We start from the raw sequence: 15,244 nt of genomic DNA on the forward strand, positions 1-15,244 counted from the left end.
AGACTGAGAGGAGAAACGACTGCCCTGAGCCTGTGCAAGGCTGGGAGAGTCCCCGTCTTGCTTCCTGCTCAGCTGCACGTCCCTGCAGAGATTGGCGGGGGCTTCTCCGCGGAGGCCCAGGCTTACCTCCAGGGTCTAACCCAGGTTCTCAACCTTGGCACCACTGACATTGTGGGTTCGATAATCTGTTGTGGGGGGCTGTCCTGTGCATTGCTGCGACAATCAAAAATGTTCCCTAAGAGACAAAATCACACCGCCCCCGGCTTTGAGAACTGCTGGTCTTAGCTGAGTGACAACTCAGTCGAGGCGATCACTTAGAAATTTTGTTCTCAGGAGAACCAGCAATGGAGAGGTGACTGGAAGGGCCATAGGGTGAGGGGCAAGAGTGGCTTTGAATCGTGGTCCCTCCAGTGACTAACCATGACTTCTTTCCCTAACCCCTCTTCACTTCCAGTCTTCCCTTACCAAAAAACAAACAAAAACCAAGAGCCACACACCCACGAACGTTATTTTCGTAAATGACTTTTACTTCTTTATCATTTCTCTTGACAGTGATTCTTGGCAATGTGCATATAACATGAAGGCAAGCATAACTTTCAGAAGTCATCAAAGATATGGTCCTATTGTCCTCATTTTTCTTAAACCATTAAAATATTTTCATTTATAAAAATTAATCTAAATATAAATATTGACACTGAAGATCAAAATCACTTGATGACAAAATAATTCTTCTGGAACTATAACATATATGCTTATGGTTTTTAATAGTAAATTAAATCTTTGCACTTATTTGGCACAAGGAAACCTCTGTAAAAATTCAAATGCCATAGAGCAGGCGTCTTCTGTTTTGTTTTGTTTTGTTTTGTTTTTGCAAGGCTTACACAGTACACGTTTTTGTCAAAGAAAACTGATTATTTTAACACTGTAACACAATAGTTGCTTCTCATGCCTCTTCAAGGAACCATTCTATTTGGAACTCAGATCTTTTTGTAGTTGTTGTTGTGTTTTTCCAATTTATATTTGTTTGCTTTGAATCACACCAACAGAACAAAAAGCCAAAGGTTTACTTTGTTTCAAAGGCGTCGTTTCTGTTAGTCAACACGCACACGGCATCAGCAAGAAGTAGTATTGGAAGATAGGCAGACCTCCCTCAGGAAAGGATCATCACACACATTTCAGCAGCGAACGAGGTCTGAGAATGTGCCTTGCAGCGAAAGAAGGCAGAAGTTGAAATCAACACACAGTGAGGCTCTTGCGAGCCATTCTAATTACACTTGGCTTAAAGGTGTGACTTTGGCAAATTAATCTCTCTGGCCCTCAGTTTCCAGATCTGAAAAATGGGGATACCTACTAAATAGGGTTGCTCTAAGGATTAAAATGAGAATAAATAAACATCAGTCATACTATGCCCTTGCCTGCCAGACTCAGAATATATCAGGAGCAAATAAAAAAGGTTGCAAATGCTCGATTAATTGAGTGAAATTCCAGTTCCATTTGCTTTTATAAACACACTCTAAATAGACATGCATTTGAGACCAGAAACCTGGATGTAGTGTCAACTCTTCTGTCCATTAACTTCACAGTTTGTCCCTGCTTTTTTCATACCTGTATGTTTTCTAAGGCTATTTTAACCATTTTTGTCTTTAAGGTCATTTTACTACCTTTCCTGAATATTTACTGGGAAATAAACTTTGGAGGACATCATTTTCTCATGTGGTCATAGTCTGAGATAATCCGTTTACCCAAACCTTATTTAGATGCGTCATTGCTAAACCACATCACGTTGATTCCGGATGGTACCTTAAGTTAGGCCAGTGGTGGGCTTCCTCAGGTCCTTCTCCCCTTCAGAGTGGGGAAAGTCTCAGTCAGTCCAAGGAGGAACCTAAATTCTCCACGAGCCATTGTTTCAGACAGATCTGGGCATGGCATGGGTGAGTCAGAGCTTCACAGTCTGTGGCTTGTGATTGCAAAGCAATCAGAATGACAGGTGGGTGTTTAGCAGGAAGGAAGTGGCTGCAGGGAGACCTGCACCTTTGATGGCCGAGCACTCCTCAGATTTGAGTCCCTAGTGCTCACTATAGGGGCATTTTTCTCTTCTCTCCTCAGCATTCGCAAGATTAATAAGAACTGATTATGAATTAAATGATAATGCCCATCTCCCTTTCCTCTACCATCCCCCCACCCCAACAATTTTCCTTTGGACAAACTGTTTCATGTAATTCTAATTAAATCGAAGGGTTAAAAAAAAATACCCAAAAGATCGTGACGATGACACACAGCAGCGAAGCTCTGCTGTTGTAAGCCAGCGTCTTGGTTTTCTGTCGCAGATTCCCCGGGGAGCCTAAGGCAGAGAGTGGCCAAGACCACAATGCTGATGTCTAGGACGCTTTCTAGGTGAGGCATCAGGACAGCCCTGCGCACGGTGGCCTCCCCAGACCCTCTCCTCACGTGGAAATCCGTACAGTATTCAATGGCTGTTGGGTCAAGGCACTGTCGTGTGGGGCGGAGGCAGTGGGTCACTGGCAGTGGAGTTCCATGGTGCTAATACATCACAGCAGACTCCAGGGTGGGCTCCTGGGTGAGACAATGAGCACAGAGTCATCAGCCTCTCGGCAAAAGCGAGGACAGGCAATTAAAAACGTCCACCACTTTCTTTTATATATCATAAAGGGTATTCATGCTCATTGACTAGTCAAATATTTCACAATGTTTAAAAAGTGATGCATTTTTTACATGTGCATCTTAATCCATCTGAAATTTATTTTAGTACATAGAATAAGGCAAATTGATGCCCTTCCAATACCAACTCCCCACCCCCCACCCCGCTGGTTTCCCAAGCACAGTTTTGTTTTTATTTTTTAAAATAATTTATACTGTTTCTCAAATTCCTAATGCTTTAAAGTCATGTAACACATTTTCATATGGACCTGTATCTGTATCTGAGCTTTCTATTCTATTCCATTAATCATCAATTTCTTTACAGCTTTTAATTTGTTTGAAAATCTGGCAGGAAAGTCAGTTAAACTTTGCAAAATGCTTTTGTCTCTTCTTTCTGATTTATTCTTATGTGAACTTGAAAAAAAATCCCACTGAGGTTTTTATGAGAATTAGATTAAACTATAAATTAATTTGAGAAATGGCTTTCTGTATTGAACTACTGATATGATTTATTAATCAGTATCTCGATATTAAAGGTATTCTTGCATTCTTATAAAATATACCCGGTCATTTATTATTTAATGTACTGCTGTGTTTAATTTGCTAATATTTTATTTTATTTATTCCTCTGAAGCAGCACAATTGGTGTGTGGTCTGTGCGTGTCTGGACGTGCATGGGTGTGTGAGTGGAATGGAGCATGTGTGCACAATTACCAGCCATGGCAGGCTCTGGTAGCTGGCATTTTAGTAGCTTCATCACATGAATCTTTTAGTTTTCTATTTTTTTTAATGTTCTGAAATATTTTATATTACATGGGAACTAATCGTTCCTGAAAATTTTATCAACAAATCCACTTGGCTAGGAATCTTTTTTTTTTTTACAGTAGAAAAGTTTTATTAGAAGGGAAGGTATACTTCCAGAAGTGGAAGCAGGCCTGAGCAAGAGAAGCGGAGTTCAAAAGGCCGAGAATCTTTCTTTGAAGGTTTAATAAATTTTAGAATTTTATTTCTTAAGACATTTTTTACTAACATCTTGATTTGATTCTGATTTTATTAGAATTAAGACTTAAGACTTTTTTCACACTATATTTAAATTAAAAAATTTGTATCTCTATTATAATCTCTTATTTTGATTTTACTTATTTTTTCTTGACTTGGCTTACAAAATTTTTCTATTTTCTATTTTTCCAAAGAACAAACTCTTAGATTTATCATCATGTCTGTAGTTTTCTGGTTTTAATTAATTGTTTTCTGCATTTATCTTTGATGTCTGGAATTCAATGTTTAGTTCATTAGTTTTTCTTTTTTCTTTAATAACAAAGAAAATATTTAATAGTATGAATTTGACTCTGTAGTTTTACATGTTTTATATGTGTCCCATATGTTTTGATATATGTAATGTTTTCATTTTCTAAACGCTCTATGGATTTGCTTTTCTCTTTAATTCATAGTTCCTTGGAAACGTGTGTGCGAGCGTATGCAGGTGTATGTGTTTGTATCTACGTGTAGTTGTGTATGTGGGTGCACGTACTTTATAAGTCCAAGTAGGGTTTCTCTTTAACTTTTGTTCTAATCTTCTAGATTTGCCCTCTCTAATACATGTGGCTGTTTACAGTTAGATTAATTAAAATTAAATAAAAACTTAAAAGTCAGTTCCTCTAAGGCAGTAGCCACCTAGGCTACCACACCGGGTACGGCAGGCAAAGAACACTTCCGTCATCTCAGAAAGCTCCACTGAACGATGTGCCATTCTCGATTATTTTTGGCATTGGGGTCACAGAAGGTAGCTTTAGACTTTCAATTTTTTGGAATTTATTGAGGTTTCCTTTGTAGCTGGTGTAAAATCAGTTTTTATAAATGGTCCATTGACGGTTGGAAAGAAAAACAATCCTCTGTAAAGTATAAAGTTAAATTTCTTAATTAAGGGAATTTTGAAGTCACCAACCGTGGCACAATGAACTGTATTGCTCTCTCGTTTGCCAAATCAAGAAAGGCTCATGAGTGACTATTTTATTTTATCAAAATTAAAACATCCTCCCTTATCTTCTCTAAATGCTCTTGTATGGAATTCTACTTTGTTCGAAAGTAATATTTCTGTCCTTTTTTTGTTTGCATTTCTTAAATAAATATTGTCTATTCTTTCATTTTTAACCACTCTGTGTTATTTAAAGGTAATTTTAAAAATAACTTATTGAAGCGATATTCGCATAACATAAAAATAACCATTTTAGAGTGAACGAGCTGGTGACGTTTAGTGTGTCCACAAAGTTGTGCAACCACCACCCCTGTCTAGTTTCAAACCATTCCCATCGCTGTAAAGTAAGACCTTTTACCCGCTGAGCAGTTTGTTCCTATTCCCCGTCCCCACAGCCCCTGGCAACCTCCCATCTATGGTCTAGCTCTATGAAAGGTAATTTATTTCTAACTATCTGATTTACGATAGGTTCCCTCTCTGGCCCTAGCGATCTGCCCTTTCAGTGTAATAATGAATCTTTTTAGCTCTTCGAAGTAATGGCCAGGAGCAAGGTAACTGGACTTTGAAAGGTCAGGGGTGATGGCTGACCAGTGAAGGAGAGGCAACGCACAGCACGGTTGTCTCCTGGTGTCTAATAGCTGTGTCGTTTGTAATTCAAAGCGGCAAGCCCACCGTCATGCCATCACCTGGTGCTTTTTCGCTGAGGAGACAGGGACAATGAGAAAGAGGAGGGGGAAGGGAGAGACAGGCGATGCATGAAAAGCACCAGAACCCATTTATCCTCGCTTCAGTCTTGTCGCCCCAGACATCATCTGTCTTTGGCACAATGGCACCGCTGAGGCATTTTAGCTGGATCATCATCTCCCACATAGGCAGCATCGAGATTTGCCACCATCTCGAAGCACGTGGTGGTGTTTAGGCAAACGATCCTGTATGATCTCTAGAGTTCGTGGAAATTATCTTCTGTCCTTGCTTTGCCTCACATAGGGGCAGCTGCTGACTTTTTTTTTTTTTTCCGGGAGCACAACAAGTAATTAATGGCTGACAGGAAATTTAAGGAAGGGTAAATATAATTCGAAAGCAGAATACAAAATCTTATACCTCCACCAGACCTTACATTCCTGTGTATGCATTTTTATTTCTCTTATACCAAACCTGGTTCCGACAAGGAGCTGGAGATACAGATGAGGGGATGTATCCACCTATCAAAGAGTTGGGCAATTCCAGGCCTGGCGTTTGTCACTTTTAGATCCCCACCACCCGCAACCAACAGGCCATGAAGGAAGGATGCTTCTTGGGGCTCTAATAGGGAAGCTACAGAATGGAGGTACCGTCTACAGTGAAAATGACGGGTATCAGGGCAGAGATGACATTTACCATCGCATCCTTGGTGGTGCTTTTACTTTCTTTCGTCTTGTTTGTCGAGGAGCCTTGGAGAATGAAGTTGCGATTGAATGTCTTCATAGTGGTCACTGAAGATGCCTCAGTGTTTTCAGCTAAAAGGAAATGAACAGGAATAAGTGTTACCCAGGAGCTGGACCAGTCACTAAGGAAGACAGACCAGGTGTCCAGATGACCCAGATTTTTGTTCTAGATTTGGAATCTCATTCTGGCCCAAAGGTCTGACTATGGAATCTTTATTTTGTATTTATTTTTATGGTGAACCAAATAAATCAAGGCATTATTACTGGCTTTCTGGGAAAAGGCAGTTTGGAGATAATCCAATATAATCCATAAATTCTTATTTGCAACTCTGCAATATAAAAGGCTCTAAAAACTGTACACATTTATAACTTTGTAGCCAAAATTTCTGATGGCAAAACCTGACTTGAACTGACGTGCAGCCATTTAAAGTCCTTGTCCATCTTATAGAGTGTGAACATTCCCATGCCTTCCTGCAAGGATACTGATGTGTTTATCAGACACTGCCCCAGACACCATGAAGGGGGGCTGTTATGACATATACAGTATATACACCCTATTATCTTTCTAATATCCAAGAAATTCTGGAACACATAATGACCCAAGGGTTTCAAGTAGGGTATCGTGGATCTGTAATAAATTTTAATTGTCTAGGTTTTTGTGGTATAGAAAGTCGGCATTCAATAAATGTCTGTTATACAATGAACGGTGGAACCAAGATTCAAACATATATCTTCTGACTTTGTGCTTTTCTAATTTGTAGATCTGAATTTCTAGTTTGGCATCATCATGTGGCTCCCAAATCCAGGAACTTCATTGAAAACGTCCAGAATAAGGTTGACATAACTGGCATTGCTGGAAGGCCTTCTAGGTTGGGCACTGTGTTAGATGCTTGTGGCACCCTGCCTACATCACCCCAACAGTCACCACTCTAGCTCACTCTGAGCACCACCACTCTGTTGCCCATGCATGGGGCAAGTCAGAAGTACCAGGGAGTCAGTGTCCCCACGGGAGTAACCTGTAACCAGTGATGGATGAGAGTTGACTACCTCATCTTCCCACTCTCTGAGCAGGAAACTCTGAGGCGTAGTCAGTGCTGTCTCCCAGAAGCTCCCAGCCGTATATAGCACCTCGTGTTGGCTTAATTTCCTTCCCTGGATCATCTCTGTCTTCCCCTGCCAGTGCTTCTTGGAATCACCTCCCTAATAAACTACTTGCACTCACATCCTTGTCCCAGGGTCTGCTTCTTGAGGGGATCCAAGTCAAGATAGACTCAGCACGAGAGCAAATTCCGGGTGAGAACGCGCCATTAGATCTGGTCTTCAGATCACTGAGTTACTCAAAGCGAACGAGCCAGGCTCAATTCTTTGGTGGCTTTGTGGTTGTAATCAAGCATACCTTTCACCGGTGGAGCAGGCAGTTTCCTCCTCTGCTGCCTTGATGTGTCTATAGTCTGGACCTACAAACAGAACACAGCAATCAATACACCTTCTCGAAGCCAAACATATTTTGTCTTCTAAAATTTCCAGGCCGTGCAAAATTCCCACAGAGGGAGTGAGGGACAAACGCACCTGGTTTCTTTGCTTCTGATCTCGTTTTCGCGTGAGGCGCCCACACGGAGCTATGTTTAATCCTGCAACAGTCAGGGCTGAAATCCGGCTCTCGATATCAGTAATCTTAATGTAACAGACAGGATCGGTAGGGAGGAAGCACAGGAGGGGGAAATCTTTGTTAAAAAGTGTTTCGAATCTATAAAGAATAAATCTGCTTTGCTGTGTGCTCATTCATTCAACTTCTACCAAGCACTTCTCTATCTAATGCTATAGTGAGAAAATTAAACACAGGCCCTTCTTTTTAAATGTAAATTTCTAGTTGCTAGTTCTAGAGCATGCCACTCATGTCAGAGTACGCCTAGGGATAATGGAAGCCCAGGGTGTAATGGGAACCCTGGCCCGGGGCCATCTGGCTCAGCACAGGGGTGGAGTGGTCCGGAAAGGCTTCCTTGGGAGGCAACACTTGATGTGAGCTTTGAAAAGCAAGTATGATTTATAGGTCCTGCTTCATTCCGCCATGACATCACGAATGCAAAAGCACAGCATCAGGTCTCGGGAGGGAGGCCTAGCAACCCCTGGTTCAAGTCGGTTTCCTCTATTAAGAGGCCAAGTGGCCTTGAGAAACTCCGTCCTCTCTCTGGGCATCATTTTCCCTGATTGTAACATCGAAAGGTCGGAAGGAGCTCAGATTTCCTTCCAACAGTGTCTTAAGGCAGCTATAGAGAGCAAGAGCCCACTTGGAGCTCAGAAAGAGCTGGTCCATTTCTGTCCTAGGCATGAAGAAGACACAGTCTCTGTTCACAGACAAGGGCATTACTACAGGCTGTCAGAATGCTAAGTGCTTTACATACATACATCATTCCCGCTTCATTCGTGAACTCCTTTGTAATCCCGTTAGGTACCATCCTCTGGTTTTACAGATGAGGAAACCGTGGCTCAGAGGGACAAGTAATACACCCGACATCTCACAGCTGGTCTGGGGCGGACTTTGGAACTGATGCCAGGGCTCATGCTCTGGCCATATTCTCAGGGGACTTGCCAAGGCTGGCACGGGGGACACTGGAAGAGGCAGGAGAAGGCTGGCGGAGTCGCGGGAGGAGGTAGGGACCACAGCCGTCCTGCTGAGATGGTGCAGGCTGAGCGGTGCTGGGCCGTGGAACAAGTAGCCTGAAAGCAGGCCCAGCTGCCAACGCACGCACGTCACCCCGAGGTCTCCGTTGCCTCCCCCACCCCTTAACTATTTGGAGATGCTCAAGACAAACTCTAATTCTGCTCTCATTTATCAACAGCTCATTTAGACAAAATCTCCTGAGATAGGTGCTGTGAGACGTGCAGAGGGGACCGACAAGTCAGCAGATATGAGAGACGCTTCCCCTATTGCGAGGAGTGGCGGTCCTCGTCAGAAAAGGAAGAGGAGGTAGGTGAAGGCCGAGACTGTGGCAGCTGGAGAAAGAACGCAAGCACTACTGCCCAGCAGTCAGCCCCCAGAAGGGGCCACCACGCGGCCATTGCCCTTCCCGGCCCCCAGACGCCTTCCTGTTCTGACTCCTCAGGTTTCACACTGAGAGCTGCATTCTTTGGTTTATAGTTCAATAAACTGTGCAAAAGCCTCTGAGAAAGATCGCGGGCTAAACTTTCATCTGTCATATGCAGATGGTGTGGATTTGATGACCACATGTGCTCCTAGAAGCAGTTTCGTTGGAGGGCCTGGCTCAGGAACACTGAGGAACAGAGCAGGCTGCTGACTTCCGGATTTGCTGACTACCAGGAACTGGTGTTTGGGATTTCTTTGGATAAGCAGAAATGGGTTTAATTTTTCAAGTTTTAGTCCATAGGCAGAGGACAAAGAGAGAGGAAAGGAGACTACTGAGGGCTGATTTTGCCTACATTTTGTCTGTCTATCTGTCTTTCTGTCTATCTATCTATCTATCTATCTATCTATCTATCTATCTATCTATGTATCTATGTATCTATCTAGTATCCATCCATCCATCCATCCATCCATCCATCCATCCATCCATCCAAGCATCTAGTTATATTCCACTTTATTTCTAAGACTGCATGCTCAATGACTCCTACACTTGATAGAAGAAGAAGACTAATTCAGCTCTGAGTTTCCTGAGAGCTGAAGCAAAGAGATCTGTGTAGGACTCTATGTTCACGAGATAAAGACCAAGTAAGTACTCAGAAGAACAGCTTTTCCTGATACAAAGAGTTAAGAGAGGCTTCCCCCAGGAGCACCCCCAGAGATGACCCTGCAAGACGCAGTGGACAGCATCCTCAGTATAAGTCCTGGCACAAAGGAAGGCTCACTGAACATTAGGTATTATTGATGCCATCATTGTAATATTTTAAAATAAATAATAAATTAATAGGCACATCCAAACGTATGGGAAAATAGGCATTTTGGACTCCAGGATTTTCTGTCATAAGATATGGTGCCAATACTTTAAGCCTAGAAAAATCTGGAAGCAGAAGTAACTAGTTATTCCAACAGAACCTTCCGAAACACCCGCAAATAATATTTATTCTTGCTAAACCATTCAAAAAATATTTACGGCAAAATGCACCCCCAGAAAACAAATGATTTGATTCCACTTTATATCTTTACGTAACTTTGACTAAAAATCGATTGAATGTTGGGTGCCATTTATGGAAAATGATTTTTATTTCAAGAGATTTGCTCTTCAGCCCCTCCTGCTGATAATAGTCAACGGGGCCTTCTGTGATGAGGCCATTCCTAGCCACAGAGCGGAGAATCGGAGCCCTTGCATTCTCAAGAGTGTTTAATGATGTCAGTGGTGGTTGTGATTTTCGACTCTAAAAGCCTGCTTTCCTTGAAAATAAAAATATTTATTTAAAAAATAATTATCGGTGAAGATTTTCAGCCCTATCCAGAAGTGTTTCTATTGACTCCAATTCTGCAGTTTTAAGCTGCAGGGTTATAGAAATATCAGTGAACCAGTGGTCTACACCGAGCTTATGCTGCAGAGACCAGCATTTCTCATGGGTCCCTGAGTGTATCTCCAGGGACTCCAGTTTGATGATCAGTCTGAGAATCAATTCTGATTCTGAGTCAGAGGCCAAGGACTATCCATGAAAACTGCACACAGGCATCTTCACGAAATTATAGTTAATACAGTGATCAGTTCTGAAGTAGCAGTATCTAAACCATGTACAATACTGGTCTGAGAAATCTACACTTCCCATATCTATTTACTCATCTCATTTTTATTTTATTTTATTTTCCATTTTTACTGAGTGCCAAACCTGTGTTGGGTACTGTGCTTAGGCACTGGGGTTACTGTGTTAAGCCAGACAGCTATCCCATCCTCATAGAACCTTTAGTACATCGTGGGGAAAACTGGCATTAACTAAATAATCAACAGTGTGATAAACATTGGAAGGGTGGTCTTGGGGTGGAACGGGAACCTACGTAGCAAGAAGACTTGCTTATGGGTCAGAGATTTTTCAAAGAGGAAAGTGGCATAGGTTTTAAAGAAAAGTCTGATCTATTATCAAGGTTATAATTTGTGGAAAGCAAGGCTGAACTTTAAAAAAGGAAGATTTGGTGGGCTCTACCCCGAAGGGCCACATCCATTCAAGTGTGCTGAAAATGGTAGGAACTAATTAGTACAAAGGCTTTGAAACGATTCTTGTGGAAGATGGGGTGTCTTCTCCTTTTTCCAGGTGGTCCCCTATCTGGGCCGAGAGGAGAGTTCTTACCTGGAGCTCAGCATGGTGGACCTGGGCTGCAGCCGTGGCCACCTGGTCCTCCAGATCGGCAAGTTCGGTCTCACCAGTGCCACTGTGGATGCAGCGGGCAGCATCTTCCAGCTCATTCAGCTGGCCTTCGAGTCCATACACTGTGCCTGCCGCCAGGTACACCTGCAGAGGAGGCACAGCCTTGAGCTCAGGTCTGCAGAGTCAGGACTGTGGGGCCTTCTCAGGGGGCCCCAGAGAGTGAGAGAGGACTAGACTCAATGGTGGGGGATAAGGACAGGGAATGCCCCCACATCTACATATTCTTTGCACTTAAATGGGGGCATGAGGTCTTTCTACTCCTTCACTGTCGTTTCTGCCCCCTTCTTACTTTCCTGCCAGAAAAAACTTGTCAATTTTGGAAATATGATAAAATAGCACAAAATGCATGACATCAGCTACATACATCATGAAATTTGTCCAGTGACTATATCAATCATACTATCAAGACACAAGAAACGAAGGAAAAAACTCAGGATGCAGTTTTCCAAATAAAAATTTTGGTTGGCATTTTCGTAATTGAGAAACATTTAAAAAACATGATGGAGGTGAAATTAATTCAAAGCAATTACAAAGTTTGAGTAACTTATCTTTGATTGACTACCTTCGGCTTGTTTGCAACAGGCTAAGGGAATTAAAATGAACCTGAAATTTGTAGTAAGAAAATACTTTATTTCTTGGAAAAGTGTGCTGTTAAGAGAAGCATGTCCAATCTATTTATCTGTCAATTAAGACAGTTTTTTGTGTGTGCTACCAAAAATTAAAGAGAAAATCAGATCAAGGGAGCAATCTGAGTAAAAATTAAAGGGAAAAATATTTTGAATATTTCATGAGTTTATAAGGTGATTCCACAAAGGTGGGCAAACAGAAAGTAAAATCATTGGGATAATTCAGACTGAGGGATGCCAGCTAGGGTGAATGAAACACGCTTCTTCAGCCTAATTAGTGATGGTGTGAAGCCACCGACAACACAAGGGACCAGACATATCCAAAGAGGGTAATTACTTAGAGATTCATGAGGTTTAATAACATATATAAAGCTCTAGTCATGTCATCACAGCTACTTAGAGTTGATTTGACTGGGAAGCAGTCAATCCTTTGACAGTTCCTTTAACTGGAGCTGAAAACATAACCTAGTTAGGCAAGCCCGGGGCTTCTGCACACAAGTCATGCACGTCTTCCGCGCTAACCGAGGCTGCGCGTTGGTGGGGAGGGGAAAAGAACTCGGAGATGCTCCTTGGCATGTTTCGTGCATCCGTGTTAAAAGGCCTTTCAAAGTGGAGCGAAGGCGGGTAGCGGTCGGGTGAAAGCAAACCTCCGTGTGCATCTCCAAGCACAGTTAGCTGGGCTGTGGGAACAGCGGGCGACAAAGTGGCTGTCACGTTAAGGGATCTGTCAGCCGCATCGGAGGCCACGAATCGAATGCTGAAAAGTGCCATATTCCAGGTTGCCCTTAGCTTTAGATTTCTTTATCCTAAGCGAGCATTAGAGAATTTGTTTCTAAAAGATCCCCACAGTTTATCCTTTGTCTTCGAAACAAGAAACATGTCTTTATTGTTTGTCGTATGAAAGAAATGATGAGCATTTCAGAGCTGAGTGGAGAAATTAAAAATAGGTCTGTTGAAAGTTTCAAAGTTGAAGAGCATTTTTTTTTTCTTTTTTTCACAAGAGAAGAAAAATTAGAGAGAGAGAGGGAAGAGAGGAAAGAGAGAAGAATGATTGTCAGGACAGTTGTGAGTTTGGATCGTACACTTTTTCCATGTACACCAAAAAAGGTAAATTTATTTTGATAAGATACTTTTAAATATAAACTTATAGTTTTGTACAATGAAATGAAATTCAGAATTGTAGTTTAAGTGAAATGAATAATCTGAGTGTGGCAATCGTTAAATATTACTTGATATAATTTTGGTCTCGAAATCTTGAAACTTTGATTTTTCCAGAAATATGCGCAACTCAGCGGCATCACATCCTATGGCTGTGATGACTTAAAAGCACCTTGTTGTTTTGTCTTTGGCATGGTCATCCACTAAGGTTTTTTGTTTTCTTTGTCAAGACAAAGCAATATGAGATGGCTCTAAGCCCTCAGCCAGGCCAGAATGTTCATCTTTTACTTCGTGTTCCCTAAAAGCCTGCTTTCCTGGCACCAGGGGACGTTCAGTGGTTTGGCACTGACTCCAGCTGAACAGGAACTTACATCCAAGGTGACAGTGCCTAAAGGACTGCAGGATGACAATGATGGCAAGGATGGTGACGGTGATGATGACACGTATTTATTGAGCCAAGTGTTGAGCCAAGGGCTTCACGGGACTTATTTAATGCTCACAGCAACCCTCGAGGGAGATGCTATTATAATCACTATATTAAAGATGAGGACGTTGTGTCCTAACGGCTTGGTGACTTCTCCAGGCCTCGCAGCTGGGAAGTGGTGGGGCCTGGATCTGAGCTCGGAGGGCTGCTAGGTCTCATGCCTTTATCCACCCTACCCCGCAATGCTGTGGTACCTCATCTCAGGTGGACTGTCATGATGTTTTACATTTCATAAGGGCGCTAGAGTCGTCATGGTTATAGGTCAATGTGACAATGTGTCATGGTTATAAGTCAATGTGACATTGAAAACGTTATCCTAGTATTAAAAAATAACCCATCGAAAAACATTAACCTGGAATCGCTTGCTTAATAAACGTCCACTTTTGGTGAAAACTACAATTACCATGTCTGAATAATCTATGTCCTGTGACTCTAGTCATCACGACCCCACTGAGTGGCTCTGGTTCAACCAGCCTTTCGCGAAATGGTTGAAGGGATGAAATTAAGGGAGGACTTTGTGGTCAAAGCCCCTGGGATAAAGAGAATTAAGCAGATTACTGCAGGACTTCTCAGAGCCTTTAATGGGCTAATGTGTATCTCAGTTTTCCTAGGAAAAGTACACAGATTTCTCAAGCTTATTTGATCTTAGAGCATCTTACTGGACTTGCCCTCCATGAGATACACTTTAGGGGACTAAGATTAGACAGTAACTGTTAGTATTTCTTTTCTTACTCTCTGAGGGCGGAAAACCACCCAAGAAGCCATGACCACCTCCACAGGTTCTAGTTCACTCCCCTTCTGTGCCCAGGGCATCATATAAGGAGGACCAACATCCTCTGCCTGGTCCTGATTCTGTGACAGAGCTGGGCTCCTCGTGGTGGAATTCCACTGCGTCTGCTGCCACTGGCTGTATAATGGCCAACATATGCGGTGCTGCCGAGAGTTACAGGGAAAAGCTAACAGGGAAGTTGGGACGGTCTCTCCACTGCCTCTCTGGCTGGGAATTACAGGCTACCCCGGGCTGTCTCTGTCATTTAGCAAAGATGAGAATGAGGAGGTCCTCAGATGGAGGTGGGAGCCGACTCATTCCTCCCACTCACGACTCTGTGTAAATCCACAAGGTGGCCCTTGTAGGTCCCTGTTATTCCCACCACGGGTCTGAGAATGGTCACGCTAGTGGTCCTCCGTTGACCCCTAGCTCCATTTGCCGTCTTTCTCTGCCCTGCTCTGTTCTCTGTGGGGCTGACCTGTATGAACTTCATCTCCAAGGCTCCCCTGCTGGCTGGGATGGGTTTGGCCAGCGGGAGACACCAGCAGGACATCAAAGGCAGAAGGAAGTTGAGGCTCTGTTCCCCTGCTGTCTCCCGGAGCTGTGTGGGAGCCATGGTGACAGCTGCCATGAGGGGGTGCCCCTCCAGACACCAGTTCTCCCTGGGCTACACTGCCTGAGTGGGTGACTGCTTCCTCCTCCTGTGACTCTCCGGATGCTCCAGCATCCCTTAATCTTGCCCACACCTCAGGCAATCATCCTTTCCTGAAATTCTCCTCTCCCAGTCAGACAGAC

The 15,244-nt window shown here is 42.9% G+C and overlaps 1 protein-coding gene across 3 annotated transcripts in view; it reads right to left on the minus strand.

Moving 5' to 3' along the window:
• Positions 1 to 850: 850 nt before the first annotated feature.
• MYRIP (myosin VIIA and Rab interacting protein) overlaps positions 851 to 15,244 on the minus strand; it is a 238,878-nt gene continuing 224,484 nt past the window's right edge. For 2 of the 3 annotated variants that reach the window (XM_023529072.1, XM_023529073.1), the window contains exons 13-17: positions 11,335 to 11,496; positions 7,627 to 7,731; positions 7,454 to 7,514; positions 6,011 to 6,129; positions 2,542 to 2,574 (exon numbers count right to left, since the gene is read on the minus strand). In XM_023529072.1, coding sequence (XP_023384840.1) covers positions 2,542 to 2,574; positions 6,011 to 6,129; positions 7,454 to 7,514; positions 7,627 to 7,731; positions 11,335 to 11,496 — 480 coding nt within the window. Of the gene's footprint in view, positions 2,575 to 6,010; positions 6,130 to 7,453; positions 7,515 to 7,626; positions 7,732 to 11,334; positions 11,497 to 15,244 lie in introns of all 3 variants that reach the window. The other variant, XM_011357403.2, reaches the window with a different exon arrangement.

This window comes from Pteropus vampyrus, unplaced genomic scaffold (assembly GCF_000151845.1).
Source record: "Pteropus vampyrus isolate Shadow unplaced genomic scaffold, Pvam_2.0 Scaffold35, whole genome shotgun sequence".
Classification (NCBI taxonomy): Eukaryota; Metazoa; Chordata; class Mammalia; order Chiroptera; family Pteropodidae; genus Pteropus; species Pteropus vampyrus.